General features: G+C 50.6%; 1 protein-coding gene across 5 annotated transcripts in view; it reads left to right on the top strand.

Moving 5' to 3' along the window:
- The window catches only part of STYXL2 (serine/threonine/tyrosine interacting like 2), a 32103-nt gene extending 24902 nt beyond the window's left edge, over positions 1-7201 (top strand). For all 5 annotated transcript variants that reach the window (XM_027046237.2, XM_053209121.1, XM_027046239.2 and 2 more), the window contains one exon: positions 3867-7201. In XM_027046237.2, the coding sequence (XP_026902038.2) occupies positions 3867-6685 (2819 nt within the window). In that variant the 3' untranslated portion in view covers positions 6686-7201. The remainder of the gene's footprint in view (positions 1-3866) is intronic.
- The last annotated feature ends 10603 nt before the right edge of the window (positions 7202-17804 follow it).

Raw genomic sequence — 17804 nt, 5'->3', positions numbered from 1 at the left:
GGGGTGGTTCCTCCTCCCGTCAGGGCCCTGACGGTTGTCACCATCCCTAGAAGTCGCCGCTGAGCCTTAGTTTCTGTGATTGCCTCCAAGATGCTTGGGAGACAGCTCTTAAGGAAGAAAGCTAACACTGGGCTGGGTGCTTCATGTAATAATCACAGTGCCCACAGCCAGAGGATGTTACTTACATTTTACAAATGGGAAATTGAGACCCACGGAAGGTTTAGCGGCTTTGCCGCTGTGTAATAATCAAGATTAGTATCTTGGTTGCTAGTAAGTAGGACCCGTCTCAAACTACTTAACCATCGCCAAAGGCATTAATTACAATACAAGCACAAATCCAAAGAGGAGAATGTGGCCCCAGGATCATCTGGAACAAGGACTGGACAATCTCAGGACTCTTGGTTTCCATCTTCTCTTTTTCTCCCTACCTCAGACAGCAAGGCCGCCCGCAGGCCTGGGCACAGACTGGCTAACTTCCGGCCTCAGCCCCATTTCCAAAGTTCCCTGAGAGAGAAAATTTGCCTGGCAGACTCTGGTCCTTTGTCTACCCTGAATTCTATCCATGGTGGCAAAGGTGGGGAGGGTGGTTTCTGGGCAAGTCCTTCTTGGTTTTCTCAGGTATGGAGAGAGGGAAAGTTCTGAGGCGAAAGAGAATTATGAATCGGAAGAATACAGCACACAAGCCTGCCATGTAAAGGCATACTGAGAATGGAGAGAACTCACTCAAGCCCAGTGCTCTCTCCACCCTTCAAACTTTTACAACAGAGAGAGCACATTGTGATGCAACCTCCCTCCCGCAGCGGCCCTGCTGCTAATCAAAATGGAGGCTGCAAATTAGAAAAAGACCACCTTCCTCCAGCTGTCTTACAGCTGGCAAGTTTTCATCATAACCAAACAAATCTACTTTGACTTCAACACGAAAGGTGCCCCCTGGAGTTGTGTAGGGCATAGTCTATACAGTGCTAGTGTGACCTTGACCCTAACAGAAAATGGACAATCCTGTCACCCAGGGTCTGACCCACTTAGGCTCTCCCTTCTTCCACAGGCTGCCGCTGAGGCTCCACGGAGGCATCCCAGGGTGCCAGGCACACATTCCACAGCATGGAAAAGCATGGCCCACCCAACTTTGTCTCTGCCAGACTGAGTCTAAGAGGCATTTGATTTCCCTATGAGGAAGCCTGGCTGGTTGTGCCTAAAGCGTCCTGATGTGAGCTGGCCTGGTAACTCCTTCAAAGGAAGGAAGGAGGACTTTGGTGCCGGCAGTAGCAAATGGTGGCCTGGGCAGCCAGTTAAAGGGAGGTCGTTGGTGGGGTGCCTCGGTGGTTCAGTGGGTTAAGCATCCGGCTTCGGCTCAGGTCATGATCTCACGGTTCGTGGGTTTGAGCCCCACGTCAGACTCTGTGACAGTTCGGAGCCTGGAGCCTGCTTGGGATTCTGTGTCACCCTCTCTCTCTGCCACAACCCCACTCACTCTCTCTTCTCTCTCTCTCTCAAGAATAAACAAAACGTTAAAAAATTTTTTAAAAATTCTTGAGAGAAAGAGAGACAGAGCGTGAGTGGGGGAGGAACAGAGCAGGAGAGGGACACAGAATCCAAAGCAGGCTCCGGGCTCCGAGCTGTCAGCACAGAGCCCGCCGTGGGGCTCGAACTCACAAGCCGTGAGACCATGACCTGAGCCGAAGTCGGATGCTCAACCGACTGCGCCACCCAGGAGCCCCCTAAAAGTTTTTCTTAAATAAAATAAAAAAAAAAGTCCTTGGCGAGAGACAGCTGAGCCTGGAGCTGGGGTGGGAGGAGATGAGAGAGTGAATCTGTAGATGCACCTTTAGCAGCTCTGATTCTGCCCAGTTGCCTCCCTCTAGTGACTGCTGGCCTTTGGCAATAATGCCTTTCAGCATCACTGGGCCTCAGGTCCTTTTTCGTCTTGCCTTGGTCTCCCACCTCCTGTGTGACAGATATGGTCTTAACTGATGCAAAGACGTACTAATAAAAGTCATCCCCCCGCCCATCCTATATCGTTAGCTAGTACTCTTCACCGACTGGACAAACATCCCCAAAGACTGTTGGCAAATAGATTGATGACAGCCTGGAAGGAAGTCTCCAGTGGCTCCAGGCTGCACTGTAAACAGCCATTAGAATAAAGGCACAGAAGGCATGTTTGTCACGTTTATGAAGGATACAAAGCAGAAAGCGAGGCTAGGGGATAATTGATCTATTGAATGCTAGGGTCAAGACTTGGTAAGAGTTTTGGTTAGCTTATAAGAACCGGTTATATCTACCAAATACACGAATAGGAATTTGTAAAGTTAGCCTTATGCTTTGAGAATGCTACAAAAAAAGTTTTTTAAAAAAAGCTTTACAGGTTTCAGTGGATATAAAAGATAATCTGAGTTCATTTGGGGACATAGCCATGCACACTGCAAGCTTAGATGGCATCCGTGAAGGCTCGATGCCCAGAATGAGAATGGAGAATGGCCCACTCTGCTCTGTGTGGGCCAGTCCAAACCTGAAGTACATCTGCTACATCCTTTTTTCTTTTTTTAATGTTTATTTTTGAGAGAGAGAGAGAGAGAGAAAAACAGAGCATGAGTAGAAGAGGGGCCGAGAAAGGGAGACACAGAATCCGAAGCAGGCTCCAGGCTCGGAGCTGTCAACACAGAGCCCGATGCGGGGCTCGAACCCACGAACTGGGAGATCATGACCTGAGCCGAAGTCGGACTCTTAACCGACTGAGCCACCCAGGCGTCCCTATCTGCTCCATCCTGACACAGACTCTTAAGAACAAAACTGATACAGTTTGATTTGCAAGGTTGGCTCGTATAGTAATGGGACGTGAAAAGGTGTCTGAATAATGACTGAAAAACCTAGAATCGCCAGGAAAAGAAAAAAATTAATGAAGACTATGATAGTGATCTTCTTAAGTAGTTTTTGTATAAAAGCCCCTGTTCATATAGATGTGTTCGTTATTGACCTGGATGCCCATTACAGAAAGGTATACTTTGCCCTAACATGTGAAAGAAGTTTCAAAAGAGTAGATTGATCTAAATATGGAGTGAAGGGTGTGTGTGTGTGTGTGTGTGTGTGTGTGTGTGTATGTGTGTGTGTATGCAGGATACTGAGCTCCCTGTCACAGAAGGATCCAGTCTCCACTGGATGATGGATGACCCAGCCTCAGGGATTCTGTAAAGGGAATTCTCAAGTGTCTGTTGTGTCTGTGGTGCTTTCCCACGCTGAGACTCCGTGTGTCTGTGATTCTTCACCTTAGCTGCACTTCTTTTCTACTTTCTCCCCACTTCCCCTACCCTTTGTTTTTAATGTTATTTATTTATTTTGAGAGACAGAGAGCGCATGCGAGAGCACGCACAGGGGGAGGGGCACAGAGAGAGGGAGAGAGAGAATCCCAAGCTGCTTCCTCGCCATCAGCACAGAGCCCATCATGACCTGAGCCGAAATCAAGAGTCAGACGCTTAACTGACGGAGCCACCCAGGCGCCCCCCCACCCCAACTCTTTTATTTCTCCTCCCTCCGATGCTCAGCTTGGCAAGAAGAAAGTAGTCGTGCACTCTAGTGTTTCAAAAGCGGGGATGCTGGTTAGTTCCCTTTCCCTCCTTCTCTCTGCCCGTGTTCAGACAGTGCAGAAAACGCTTACACGAGTGCAGGCGGCCTCCCTGCCCTCTCAGACATCCGTGATCTGGGGCAGCGATGCTCGTCCCTCACGGGACTTGAGCGCAGATGAATGCCGGGGGCAAGCAAATATATTAAATCCAGCACATCTAAACAGTTCTTTTTAACAGTCCTTAAAAAAAAAAAAAAACCTATAAGGAAGCCACTGTGGTTACATTAGTATCTCTTGTGGTTTCTTTCAGGGAAAGTCCTGGTCAGTAGCGAGATGGGCATCAGCCGGTCGGCAGTGCTGGTGGTGGCCTACCTGATGATCTTCCACAACATGGCCATCCTGGAGGCCCTGATGACAGTGCGTCAGAAGCGGGCCATCTACCCCAACGACGGCTTCCTGAAGCAGCTCCGGGAGCTCAATGAGAAGCTGATGGAGGAGAGAGAAGAAGACTCCGGCCAGGAAGGGGGGACGGATGAGGCTGAGGAGGGCGAGGACGCGGGGAGCAGCAGCAGGGCCAGGGTGGGCGCCCTCACGGTGGAGGAGGAGGACGACACCTCCAGCCACCTGATCGGCTCCTCCCTGGGGAAGGCCAGCCAGGCCTCCAAGCCCCTCACCCTCATTGACGACGACGAGGAGGAGAAGCTGTATGAGGAGTGGAGGAAGGCGCGGGGCCTCCCCACAGCCAAGGCCCCCCCGGGGGGACACGGCAGGCGCTCAGCCTCCGGCCAGGATGGCGGGGAGCCTGAAGACGAGGACGTGGACAGGATGATCCGGGAGTGGCAGAGCCAAAATGAGAGGTACCAGGCGGAGGGGCATCAGAGGTGGGGTAGAGAGGAGGCAGAGGTAGAGGTGGGCGACGCCGAAGGCTTCGTGACGAGGCGACGCAGGCACACCCTGAGCGAGAGCAGCACTTCGGCGAGTGTCCGCAGTCGCGACATTCGGGTCCTGGAGCAGCAGCTGGAGATGAGCGGCCAGAAGCGAGGGGGCAGGCGCCGCTCGGACTCCATGTCCACCGAGAGCACCTGGGACGTGTGGAACCAGAGGCTGCTGGAGATCGAGAGGGAAGCCTCCCGGGAGTATCACTCCAGGAGCCAGAGGGAGGCGGCAGACGCAGGCTCCGAGGCGGGGGGCAGGGTGCGAGAAGACGACGAGGAGAGCGTGTCCTCCGAGGCCAACTCGTTCTCCAACTTCTGCAGCAGGAACAAGGACAAGCTCACCGCCCTGGAAAGGTGGAAGATCAAGAGAATCCAGTTCGGATTCCACAAGAAAGAGCTGGGGGCCGGGGACGGCAGCACCGAGCCAGGGGCGGAGGAGGCAGAGGGCGAGAGGCATCTCTCCGACGTCAACCTGACGGCCTACCAGGCCTGGAAGCTGAAACACCAGAAGAAGGTGGGCAGCGAGAACAGGGAGGAGGTAGTGGAGCTCAGCAAGGGCGAGGACGCTGCCTCGGCCAAGAAGAGGCAGCGGAGGCTGGAGCTGCTGGAGAGGAGCAGGCAGACGTTGGAGGAGAGCCAGTCCCTGGGAAGCTGGGAGGCAGACAGCTCGGCGGCGGGCAGGAGCATCCCCCTGTCCGCCTTCTGGTCTGCGGCCCCTTCGGTCAGTGCCGGGGAGGACGCGGCATCGGTGTTCAGCACCCGGAGCCACGGCTCCCGCCCCTCTCAGGCTGGAAGCAACAGAGGGGGATGCCCGGCCTCTGCCCCTGGCCCCGCACCGCCTGACCTGCCCGTGGGGCCGGGAGACACCATTTCCATCGCCAGCATTCAGAACTGGATTGCCAGCGTGGTCAGCGAAACTCTCGCCCAGAAGCAAAACGAGGTGCTGCTGTTGTCCCGCCCGCCGTCCGTGGCGAGCGCGAAGGCGGCACCGGAGGCCAGCTGCCTGGGGGATGACCAGGTGTCCCTGCTCAGCGGACACAGCAGCTCCTCCCTGGGCGCCTGCCTGCTGCCCCGGGGCCCGCTGGGACCCGGCCCCGACTCGCAGTCCCTGCTGTCCTCCCGCACGGCGCCGGGCTCGAGGGCCGAAGGTCTTGGGAGCAAAGTCAGGGGGACCAGCAAGCCGGTCTACAGCCTCTTTGCTGACGACGTCGACCTGAAGGAGCTTGGCCGGAAGGAGAGGGAGATACAAATGGGGCTGAGGGAGAAGATGTCCGAGTACAAGCTAGAGAAGCTGGCCTCCGACAACAAACGGAGCTCCCTCTTCAAGAAGAAGAAGGTCAAGGAAGATGAGGAGGAGGATGGGGGTGACAGGGACGAGGACACTGACAGTGCCATAGGGAGCTTCCGGTACTCTTCCCGCAGCAATTCCCAAAAACCCGAGACAGACACGTCCTCCTCCCTGGCTGGCCCTGATCGCCGTGGAAGCGCTAGCAGCGTCGGCAAAGACACGGACGGCAGTATCGCTAAGTGGCTCAGTGGCCTCAGGACAGAGGAAAAGCCTCCTCCCCAGAGCGACTGGTCTGGAAGCTCCAGGGGGAAGTACACCAGATCTTCCCTGCTCCGGGAGACGGAGTCCAAGTCCTCCAGCTACAAGTTCTCCAAATCGCAGTCGGAGGAACAGGACACGTCCTCCTACCATGAGGCCAGTGGCAACTCCGTAAGGAGCACCTCACGGATCTCTTCCTCCTCTACCCGGGAGGGCAGAGAGATGCACAGATTCTCCCGGGCGATGTTCAGCGAGACCTCGAGCTCCCGGGAGGAGAGCCCGGAGCCCTACTTCTTCCGCCGGACCCCTGAGCCCTCGGAAGGGGAAGAGTCCCCGGAACCACGGTGTCGGAACTGGGCCAGGCCCAGGGACTGGGAAGACGTGGAAGAGTCGTCCAACTCAGACTTTTCTGAATTCGGAGCCAAGAGGAAATTCACCCAGAGCTTCATGAGGTCTGAGGAGGAGGGAGAGAAAGAGAGGATGGAAAGCAGAGAAGAAGGGAGGTTTGCTTCGGGGCGGCGGTCCCAGTATCGGAGAAGCACGGACGGAGAGGAAGAGAAAGAAATGGACGATGAAGCCATCATCGCTGCCTGGAGACGTCGGCAGGAAGAAACCAGGACTAAGCTGCAGAGAAGGAGGGAGGATTAAGCTGGGCCAGGCGGACCTGGGAGACTGAGAACATGGCAAGAAGCCGCGCGGCTTAGCACAGGGATCAGGACACACATTGCCACCACCCGCCAAGGGACAGGGATGTGGAAAGGATCGTCCTGAGGGGCAGAGCCTAAAAGAGAGGTACCAGGCAGCAGGGCCCCAGAGGTGCGATAGAGGGGAGGAGGAGAGCCGTCGGCGTGCGGTCTGCATGCTAGGCCACCTGACACCGTTTTCTGTTGCCCGGCGTCCTCTTGACCTTTGACGCTTCCCTCGTGTATTTGACAGTGTCCGTCACCTACTGGCGAGGTGAGCTCGTGATGGAACCAGAGCTTGCCAGAGACCTCGGCTTACATCCGCGGGAGGACTGAATGCAGGACGTGGTTCTGTGTGTGGTTCTGTAACGAGACCCAGGAAATGTCTCCTGTGGCAAGTCTCCCTTCTCCTGACAAAGCTGAGTTCTGGTTGTTCCTTTTCAGTGCTTTGGATCTCCATTAAAGTGGTATGTTGTCAAACGTTTCCCCTTCCCTCTGGTCACTTTCAGCCCATTTGAACCCACCTTAAAAGACAGAGGTGGGTTATCATGAGCCAGCCTCACCTCCTTCCATAATGCTGGGACTCCAGACAAAAGCACTGTCATCACATTAAAACAGTAATCAAGTATTTCACCTATGATACAACGTAGTGGGAAGACATGAGGAGGACCCTTGAGAGTAACCGTGAATTAGACCGAGACTGGGTTTTATTACGGTCAGAGATACAGGTGGAGAGGGGGTCCCTCTGGAACAGCAGGGAAACAAAAGCAAACCACGGGGCGGGGGTTGGGAAGAAAAGAAGCCCAAGGCAAGGAGATGGAGACAGGGTTTTATGAAATCTCGTTGTCACCCTTGCTTTTCATTCCTTGGAGGATGGTTGCACAATCCAGTGGACAGCCCACTGGATCGTTCCCGCACTCTGGATGAGCTAGGTCGGTGAGAATTCTCTACCCTTTATTCCCGGAGGCATGTCTGCCTTCCCGGACACAGGTTGGGTTCCTGAATCCAGCAGACATGTTTTGAGCCCTTTCTGACAAGCATTGGTGGGTTGGTTTCTACAGTTCCTTTCAACTTGCCGTACCTTGCAAGATTTGAAGATAGGCATGTGCCATGCAGGGCTCCAGGATGTCTCGACCAACGCAAAAGTCCACTTCAGGAGATGCAGTTGGCAACAGGATGATTAATGAGAAGGAAGAGGGGTGGCAAGGAACCCACCAATGGGATGAATAGTAGGTGATCGCTAATCATGTGACCAGTTTTGTTTTTAACTGAGATTCATGGGATGCGGAGATTATGTAACCTTACTGTGTGGATTATTACTCAAGCATCAAACATTTCAATGGGCACAAAGATAAAAACACTAAGGCAGAAGGGAGCAGACGTGAGCTCAAACTCAGAACTGCGCGTAGTTGCCGTCGAAGCAATTGACTTAATTCGCTTGCCTTCCCTCTAATCCTTCAGGTTACAGTTCAGCGGCATCTGATGATGGGCCTTTTCTCTCTGACTGAGAGGAAGAAAGAGGCCTTGGGAAAAAACACTGCTCAGTTTTTGTCCCATTTGGCCCTTTCCTTCTCCCTTTGCTCACTTAATTTCAGTGAGCCTTGGTCCCTGGTTTCCGGAGCCTGATAGAACATTCTCATCATATGAAACAACATCATCTCCATATGCCCCCAGCAAGGCACCCCTGGAAGGCTCAGTTGGTTGAGCAGCCAACTCTTGGTTTTGGCTCAGGTCGTGATCTTATGGTTCGTAGGTTCAAGCCCCGACTCACGCTCTTTCCCTCTCTCTCTCAAAATAAGTCAACTTTCAAAATGGCCCCAGCAAGAAGACTAGTTGTGGCCCATTTTAGGGTATGCACATTTCACTCCTATGGGGAAGTTTCTGGCACAAGCACAATAAATTGGGAGGTCAGTCTTCTGGAGGGAACAATGAGAATGTCCCTGAGACAACAGCTGTGTTTTCCTTTTCTGATCTTCTTACCTTGAATAATCTTGGTTGTTTGTTTGTGGTTGGTTTTTTTTTTTCTTTTGGATTTTTTTTTTTTACTTTTTTAAAAAAAGTTTATTTATTTTTGAGAGAGTGAAAGACAGAGTGTGAGCAGGAGAGGGCAGAGAGAGAGGGAGACACAGAATCCGAAGCAGGCTCCAGGCTCTGAGCCATCAGCACAGAGCCCGACGCGGGGCCCGAACCCACGAGCCGTGAGATCATGACCTGAGCTGAAGTCGGACGCTTAACCGACTGAGCCACCCAGGCGCCCCTTACCTTGAATAATCTTGTGATTTGACGATAAACACTTAGAAAGCCAAGGTCAAGGATGAAGAGACCAAATGAACTGACAGGCCAGATGAGCAGCTGCCCCCGGCACCCACCCATCCATAGGAGCGAATTAACTCAGGCCTTCACACACCTCTCTCTCTTTTTTAACATAAATGTAAAATATAAATAAGGTGATCTCAATCACCTCAAGGTAGACAATTGTTTTAAAAACATACCTAGTCACTCCCAACTCATACGCCCCTGAATGGATGTTGAACAAACATGGAAAACTCTTGGTTTCGAGAGTCACCCCCAGTCTTTCCCCAGCCTTGAGTGTGAGCCTCGGGGGACACAGACCACCTTGGCCTGCTTTTAGCTGCACTCATAGGCTAGAGGGCAACACTGGTCCCTCTGTGGAGGCGCTCAGCTGACTAGAGGATGAAAGCAGAGAGGGGTGAGGTCAAGACCTGGAGAAAAGCCTTTGCTTGCTGTGTCTCCAAGGAGAGCTCCTTTAGAATCCTGTAGTCAGAGAGGTGTCTGTCTGAGAATTTAGGATTCTGAATTTAGCTGAGTCCTGGAGTCCAGACTTTATTTGGGGAAATGACACCAATAGAAACTTTATGTGATTTTTGATGGGCTTGAAGGAATAGCTGGGATTTAGAGGGTTAGGATTACAACGGTGACGTCTGCTTTAGACCAAACCCAGAATGTTAGGTGGCACTCCAGCCGTCCAGTCTCTGAATGACATTAAAAGGTATGTGTTGCCCGTCAAGGTCCCAGTAGATGGCACACCCCCATTGGAAACTGATGAGAGTTTAATGCAGGAACTATGCACAGAGGCGTGGGCAGGGGTAAGGGGACAGGAAGGAGTAGTAAAGCATCCAGGTACTAGCACTACCTGAGAAATGGATACCACCCTAGGGCTGAAGGGACCATGTGTAGGGGCTGTTTGCAGAGCCCGAAGACCCACAACCACGGGAGAAGGGCCACCCGACATCCTGGCAGAGGCGGAGAGGGAACGAATACCCTGACCTCTCTCTCTTCCTAGCATGTGGTGTCATGCTCGTAACTTTCACTGGCCAAACCTGCCTGGAATCCAGCCAGAAGGGGAGCCCAGTGTTGGAGAAGAACAAAAAAATGAAACTGAAGGGGCAGAGGATAACCAGCACAGAGATGCATAGATTTCAGTGGAAAGGCCGTGTCTTTGGAGCCTCCCCAATGATGTTGTTTTAAAGGACTGAGAACACTATGCCCTGATCACAGGATCGATCTACTTTTAAGAATTAATTAACGATTGGGACAGCGTTTTAGCTACACAAACCCAACCAAAAGCCAGTGATTTTGTCTTATGGGAAAGAAAAGAGAAGACAAATCTGAACCGACGTCCTTTGTCGAGTCCTGAGTTGGGTAGACTTCACTAGGAGAAAACTCCCACAATAACGGGAGAATAGTATGCAGAAGGGGGCCCCGCAAGAGTGGACATACTGCGCAGAATCCTGGGCTGGGGGGGTGAGAAAGAGAGAACAGATTTTTTTTTTTTTTTTTTTTTTTTTGCCTCAAAGGCGAGGCCTTAGAGGGGAAATGAACACATGGAGGCTGTGAAGAAACAACGTGTATCAGAAGCCTGCCGGAAGGAAACAGAAAGCCCAGATGAGGGTAATTCAAAAAGGGAGGTCCATTTACAAAGCAGTGAGCAGAGCGTTGAGGGGTAGCGTGCACCCCAGGCGTCACATCTCTAGGCTGAAGAGGCAAGAGGCTGAGCCTGAGCTGTCACGGGAGCCCTAGAGACAGGGAGGGCCGGCTGTGCGGAGGGGGCTGTCTTACAAGAGCTGATACCTTTGGTCTTGGGACCCAGCCTGGCAGGGCCCCACAGGCAAGGAGCCAGAGGTGTTCAGCCTCCAGTCTCCTGCCGGTGCCCCCCACAAACCAAAAGCCAGAGGCAAGAGAGTCGGTGCGTATAGGGCATCCGATCAGCCTCGTGGGCACAGAGGAGGGTGAGGAGGGTGGGGTGGGGAAGATTCCAACAGCAGTGCTGCTGGGCCAGTGCACCAGCTGCCCTGTGACACAGTGGTGACGCTGGATTATGAAGACTCTGCTGTGGGTGTTAGGAATGTTACAGAAGAGGGATGTGAATTTCTCTGGCCTCTCTGAAATTTTCACCCCTGGGGTGGCGTGGGAGAATTGGTCGCCAATGACAAATGAGTCCAGGCTCAGTAGTGTGCCGGGTCTATCAGGAGAGCATCCCCTAAAGCTTGAAGCCTCACAGGTTTGACACCTGTGACACCTGGTCTGACACTTGCCTGTCTGCCTCTACCCGGGCCAAGTAACCCCACCCACCACATTTGCCCTCTTCCTTCTGTTACCGTCTCCACTCCCCAAACCAGGCCTCCTTTATCCACCACCTGGCTTTGGCAACTGCCAAAGGTCCTAACCAGGTCCAGACTCCTCTCTTTTCTGTCTAGCCTAGAACCAAACTAATCTTCCCAGGGTCCATAATTCTGGTTCTTTGTATTCCTCTGCTTAAAAACGACAGTGCTCCCTAAGGCCTGTGTGACGAAACTTAAATTTCTTCCCTTGGCCATCACGGGCCACCTCACCCTCCATTTCCAGGCCTATTAGGATTATTGTGAGGTTATAATTAAATCAGATACTATTTGAACATACCTAGACAGGCGATGGCACGCTGTAGAATTTAGCAAGTTGTACGCTGTTGTGTGTAATTCTATAACGATAATGTGACCACTGTTAGAATTATTATAGACACGACGTGGTGAAGTGGGTTAAGAACACAGCTTTGGAATCTAATGGGAAAACAGCTGATACTTTACTAAGTGTTTACGGTGCTCCGGGCATGCTAAAAGCTTTAGCATGGATTATCTACTCCTTCTCTTCAAAATCGCACCCTTTACTTTTTTACTTCGCTTTGTTGAAGTACATGATGGACTAAACACAATGAGAGGCACTGGCGATTCAGGAGCTATGAAGACACGGGTGAACTTGCCCTCAAGGGGCTAATCATCTTCTTAAGGGAGCCAGGCAGTGAACAAGGAATTTTGAAGATTTAGATTATTACTTGTTTATTTATTATCTGCCCGCCTATTTATCTGTCTCCCTGCTAAAATGCACGCCCCGGGGCACCTGGCTGGCTCAGTTGGAGGAGGACAGGACTCTTGCTCTCAGGGTCATGAGTTCAAGCCCCACATTGCGCGCAGAGCTCACAAAAAAATGAAACAAACCAAAATAAAGTAAAATGGGATCATGCAAGCCCCATGGGGGTACCTGTAGTTCGCCATTGTGTCCCCAGCACCCAGAAGTCAAGCCTAGGCTAAAAGGTACTCTTAACAAACATGTGTTTTGGCTTAAGACAATAGTGCTCTGAGAGAAGTAAGCCGGGTAACACAGTGGAAACAACAGTGGGTGGGGAGTGGGGTGGCCACAGAGTGATCAGGGGGACAGTTTTTCTAGTGATGAGAAGGAGCCAGTCAGGTAAGGACCCCAAGGAAAGACAGCCTCCACAGAGAACCTGATGGGGACACTGGGGTCCGGAGGGGTGAAACCGTAAGTGACCCGAGGTCATACGGCAACTCCATGTCAAAGCCAAAATGCCAACGGAGACCGATTTCAGAGCCTACACACTTTACAGAGCAGGGGGCTTCCGTCAAGTGCTTAGGACAATGCCTGGTACATCATAAATGCTCAATAAGCATCTTTTACACCCACCACTGGATCGCCAGTTTTTAAATCAGTCTTATTTTAAAAGCATGGCATTATTGATCGGCCTAGTTAATTAATGATTCAGCGTGGGTCATTTTTAGTACCCAAAGAAGTCAGGTTGTTTCCGTCGAGTTTCAGAGCGATCTTTTTCCTTTTTTCTCCCCATGACGAGTGAGCAAGACCGTGAGGGTGTGATGGGACAGCGATGGGGTATGTGCCGAGATACTCAAGATCCGAGGGAATTCTGGACGTCTACGGGAGGCACAGCAGTTCAGGCACCCGCTTGGGAGAGCAGCCCCCATTTCACTGACACTGACGGCTGGACCAGAGCTGCTGAAAGCATTTCTCTCCGAGTCATGGTGACACCGCAGGTGCTTCAGGAGAGGCCAGTCTTGACTAAAGTCCACGCTCTCCAAGGGGGAGCTGAGGCTGACGCGGAGGGAAGGGAGGGGAAAGGAAAGCCACTCCAAAAGCTGGTACAGTTATGACTGGTCCCGGCCCTGCTCTGCGCCAGCGATAGCCCGCCTGCTCTGACCTCATTCACGTGAAGCCGCTCAGAGTGGTTTGGGGAGAAGCAGGTATCCCTCAAAGGAAGAGAGAGCAAGAAAGGCCCCCGCAGCCGGCAAAAGGACAGACAGCAGGCATGACTCCCTGCCCTTTGCAGGACCCTGAGAAGACGTGGCTCAAATGGACTGTTGCCTTATTAAAGTTGCTGGAACGAGACGACAAGGCAAACGCGCCCTCAGACAGGAAGACGATTCGGTAGCTTCCCGCTCCTGGCCCTGCTGGCCCCAAAGAGCGGCCTAGCAAGAGAGGCAGGCAGCTGACCACCTCTCGGCCAAGTCCCACTTAGCCCTGCTGACCAATCCAACTCTGTAAAACCACTGGGTGGTTTTTGTTAAAAAAAAAAAATTTTTTTAACCTTTATTTCTTTTTGAAAGAGAGACAGACAGCGCATGAGTGGGGGAGGGGCAGGGAGCGAGGGAGACGCAGAATCGGAAGCAGGCTCCAGGCTGGGAGCTGTCAGCACAGAGCTCGACGCGGGGTTCGAACTCATGAGCCGCGAGATCGTGGCCGGAGCCGAAGTCGGACGTTCAACCGACTGAGCCACCCGGGGGCCCCTGTAAAACCACTGTTTCCCTCCCCATTTCACAGGTGAGAAAAGTGAGACTCAAAGGGCTTAAGCGATGTGCCCAGGATCGCAACGTAAGCAGGGGAACGAACATTTGAACCTCGGTACGTCTAGTTTTAAATCCACTATTTCTAGCATGCCATTTTGCCTTTAAGAAAGATCTATGCCCAGGGAGGATTGAAGCCAGAATTGCCGAGAAGTCTGAAATCTGACTGCAGGGCAGCATCCAGAAGACGCAGTCCCTGAACAAAGCCGGTGCTCTAGTTGGCCTCCCTCCGTCGTCTGTGTTAGCCGTCTCACTAATAAACAGCCCAGCGCAAAAGAGTGTCGGGAAGATGACAAGCCCAGAGCCCCCAGGGACTGGTCTTAAATAGGAGCTTTACCTACAGGACGGCTGTTCAAAGAGGTTCAGTGTTCAGCACGCTCTCTCCTCCCTCCTCCTGGGAGAGAAGCTTTCATTCCAGGGAGTCACAATATTTGTGCGTATTTCAGACAGTTTTCTCTTTTTAAAGCTGTTCGGCACAGGTAGTTATGTAGCTCTTGATTTATTACAAAGGCTGCCGGGGGAGATGGCAGAGAGCTGGAGGGTGTGTGTGTGTGTGTGTGTGCGCGTGTGCGTGTGAGAGAGAGGCAGAGACAGAGATGGAAACAGAGACAGAGAAAGAGCAAATCACTCATCTTCACAGTCTTTCAAACAGAAGGAAATTGCGCCCTGCCCGATAGTAGTGGGGTCAGGGGGCATGAGGACTTCACATACAGCCAACATTTAGACAAATGGGTCTAATCCTAGACCCATTCCGTTGACCTGGTTTATAATATATTAATCAACAACAGCTGGGACCCGCCAGAAACGCTCTCCTTCGCTGGTTTCATCCATTCTTTCCCTCTTTCATTCAAGCAGCATTTAGGGAGTACTTTCTAGGGAACAAGAATTGTTCTGGGCGCTGCAAATGCAAAGAAGAATGAAACACAGCGTCTTCCTCTGAAGAGTGTGGATGCTCTGGTGGGTTCTCTGACAAAGAATGGCACTTGGGAGCCCAGAGGCAATTTCGGCTTGAAATCCCAGCATTAGACTCATTCCTTTGAATTAAGGCCCAGCTGTACTTACGGTGTCTGTGAATTAGGGGTGACTCAGCGGCATGGATAAGCTGGGGTCCCTATGAAAGGAGACAGACCCTGAGAAAGTAAGGTTTGACGAGGAATATCGAAAGCTTTGGGAGCCTGTAAGTTGTGACAGAGGAATAACAAGGGGAACATGGGGCCATTTGCAAATCAAGAAAGATCCCTTCTCTCCTTTCTCCTCTATCATTTTAAGTCTCTTAAGATGTACATCTCAGTGCATGCAGTGGGTCGCAAGACCACACAGCTCGCTTCCAAAATCCTGGCCCTCCACTCCAAATTTTCTTTTCTTCTTAATTTTTTAAACATTTATTTATTTGTATTTATTTACTTTTATTTTTAAATACAATTTATCGTCAAATTGGCTTACATACAACACCCAGCGCTCATCCCAACAAGTGCCCTCCTCAATGCCCATCACCCATTTTTTCCCCACCCCCCCTCACATCCACCCTCAGTTTGTTCTCTGTATTTTAGAATCTCTTGTGGTTTGCCTTCCTCCCTCTTTGTTTGTAACTATTTTTTTCCCCTTCCCTTCCCCTGTGGACTTCTGTTAAGTTTCTCAAGATCCACATATGAGTGAAAACATATATCTGTCCTTCTCTGACTGACTTATTTCACTTAGGATAATACCTTCCAGTTCCGTCCACGTTGCTGCAAATGGCAGGATTTCATTCTTTCTCATTGCCAAGTAGTATTCCATTGTATATATAAACCACATCTTCTTTATCCATTCTTCAGTTGATGGATGTTTAGGGTCTTTCTATAATTTGGCTATTGTTGAAAGCGCTGCTATAAACATTGGGGTACTTGAGGCAGAGAGAGACAGAGCACGAGCTGGGAAGGGGCAGAGAGAGAGAGGGAGACACAGGATCTGAAACAGGCTCCAGGCTCCGAGCTGTCAGCACAGAGCCCGATGCAGGGCTCAAGCTCACAGACCATGAGATCATGACCTGAGCTGAAGTTGGAAGCTCAACGACTGAGCCACCCAGGTGCCCCTAAATTTTCTTTTCTTTTTAGAGTCTGTGTGTCAGCATTTCAGCCAAGCCAATCAAAGCTTTTTATTTCATTATGACAGTTGTGGAGTTTTAGGCGATAATGTTTACTTGATACAAAAATATCATGTCTGCTATGATTGTATACTGGATGGTTTTCAAAAATTGCATTTACGGGGGCGCCTGGGTGGCTCAGTCGGTTAAGCGTCCGACTTCAGCTCAGGTCACGATCTCGTGGTCCGTGAGTTCGAGCCCCGCGTCAGGCTCTGGGCTGATGGCTCAGAGCCTGGAGCCTGCTTCCCATTCTGTGTCCCCCTCTCTCTCTGCCCCTCCCCTGTTCATGCTCTGTCTCTCTCTGTCTCAAAAATAAATAAATGTAAAAAAAAAAAATTAAAAAAACATTGCATTTACGATCATAAAATATTTTCACCACCACCACACTAGTGAACAAGATGAACTAGGCCCTCTAAACTCTGGCCTTGCAGGCCTGACCCTCAATGAAGTCTCAGTGGTAGGACTGAGTTCTGTCCAGATGAATGCTACATGCCTGGGCATGGACAGCCATCAGCCCTCCATAGCACCTTCAATGTCTCCACTGGCCTGGCCAAGCCGAGAGTACTTACTACAGAAGGCAAGTGGGCAGAGCAATTTAATTGCATGGACAACCTTCAAAATTTCCTTCCTTCCCTTTAGCCGATAAAATGTCATTTCATTAACTTGTGCATCTCTCTATGTAAGATGCCTATTATGCTGTGTTTATTTCATTATGATAAAGCTAAGAAATGATCAAGAAAATTATAGGATACCATGGCATCAGACATTATTCTTCCATCTTTTTTGTTGTTAAATAAAATTATGTTTCTTCAAGTCTGAAGCTTTAAGTCAACTTTCAGCTGCACGGTTGTAGCCCACGCTACCCCCCCCGCCCCCCCGCCTCTGATTTCTCCACAAAATCTCTCAACTTGGCTTTCAGAGCCTGTATTCCACCCAAGTTTCCAGGACTCACCAAGACCTTACGGTAAGCCACGGTTGGCGCATCCCAGCTTCTGTGACTCTACGTCATCTAGGTGACCTAACAACAACCAAAAGAAGGCATTTAATCACCATTTTTGCACTGGAAAAATGGGTTCAGGAGTTAAAGAAATTACGCAAGGGCAATCGACTGGGAAAGACAGAGAAGGGAATCCACCTTGTAACTTTGAGCCTGGATCCCACGATTTCTTCACTGGGCCACTTTAATTGATTTTCGTTCTAGATCCAAAGCAATATGTGATGGCATTTTGATTATTTTACTTAAAAATAATTAGTTAATAATTCAAATGTGACTACTACATAGTAGATTTTTTTTTAGTGTTATGGATCAGCAAGATGATTTTTCACATTTTTTTTTACTTCAACGCCCATCCTCTAGCCATTAGGAACTTCTTAGAAATTTATCAATTTCCTTAAGGTGATTTTTAAAACTTTCTCTTTAAATGAAATCCTGGTTTTTCTCAAGAATATTCTAGACCACACTCCCTCCCACCAAGCCTTTTCTGGAACAGTGATATCTTTTTGCCACACTTTGAGTGTGGAAGAGTTCAACTCAACATTGATTGGTTTAACCCCATGATTAGTTTTAAACGAAAGCATTCTGTTATTTTCTCCGGTAAGGAACTGGATGACTAGGCACCCATTTGGGTGTGTTTGCTTGTTTGTCAAAGTCTGTTTTGCTTCTCTGTGTGATCCTGTGCACTGGTCCCTTAATGTTACTAATAATGTTCGGCGCCACCGTGGGTGAAATGTCCACAGGCACTATGCCAGATCTTTTCATGCATTCTCTTGTTTCATACTCACAACAATCCTACAAGATAGGCATTTCTATGCCC

Source organism: Acinonyx jubatus, chromosome E4, assembly GCF_027475565.1.
Source record: "Acinonyx jubatus isolate Ajub_Pintada_27869175 chromosome E4, VMU_Ajub_asm_v1.0, whole genome shotgun sequence".
Classification (NCBI taxonomy): domain Eukaryota; kingdom Metazoa; phylum Chordata; class Mammalia; order Carnivora; family Felidae; genus Acinonyx; species Acinonyx jubatus.
This window is presented reverse-complemented; position numbering and strand designations above follow the sequence as displayed.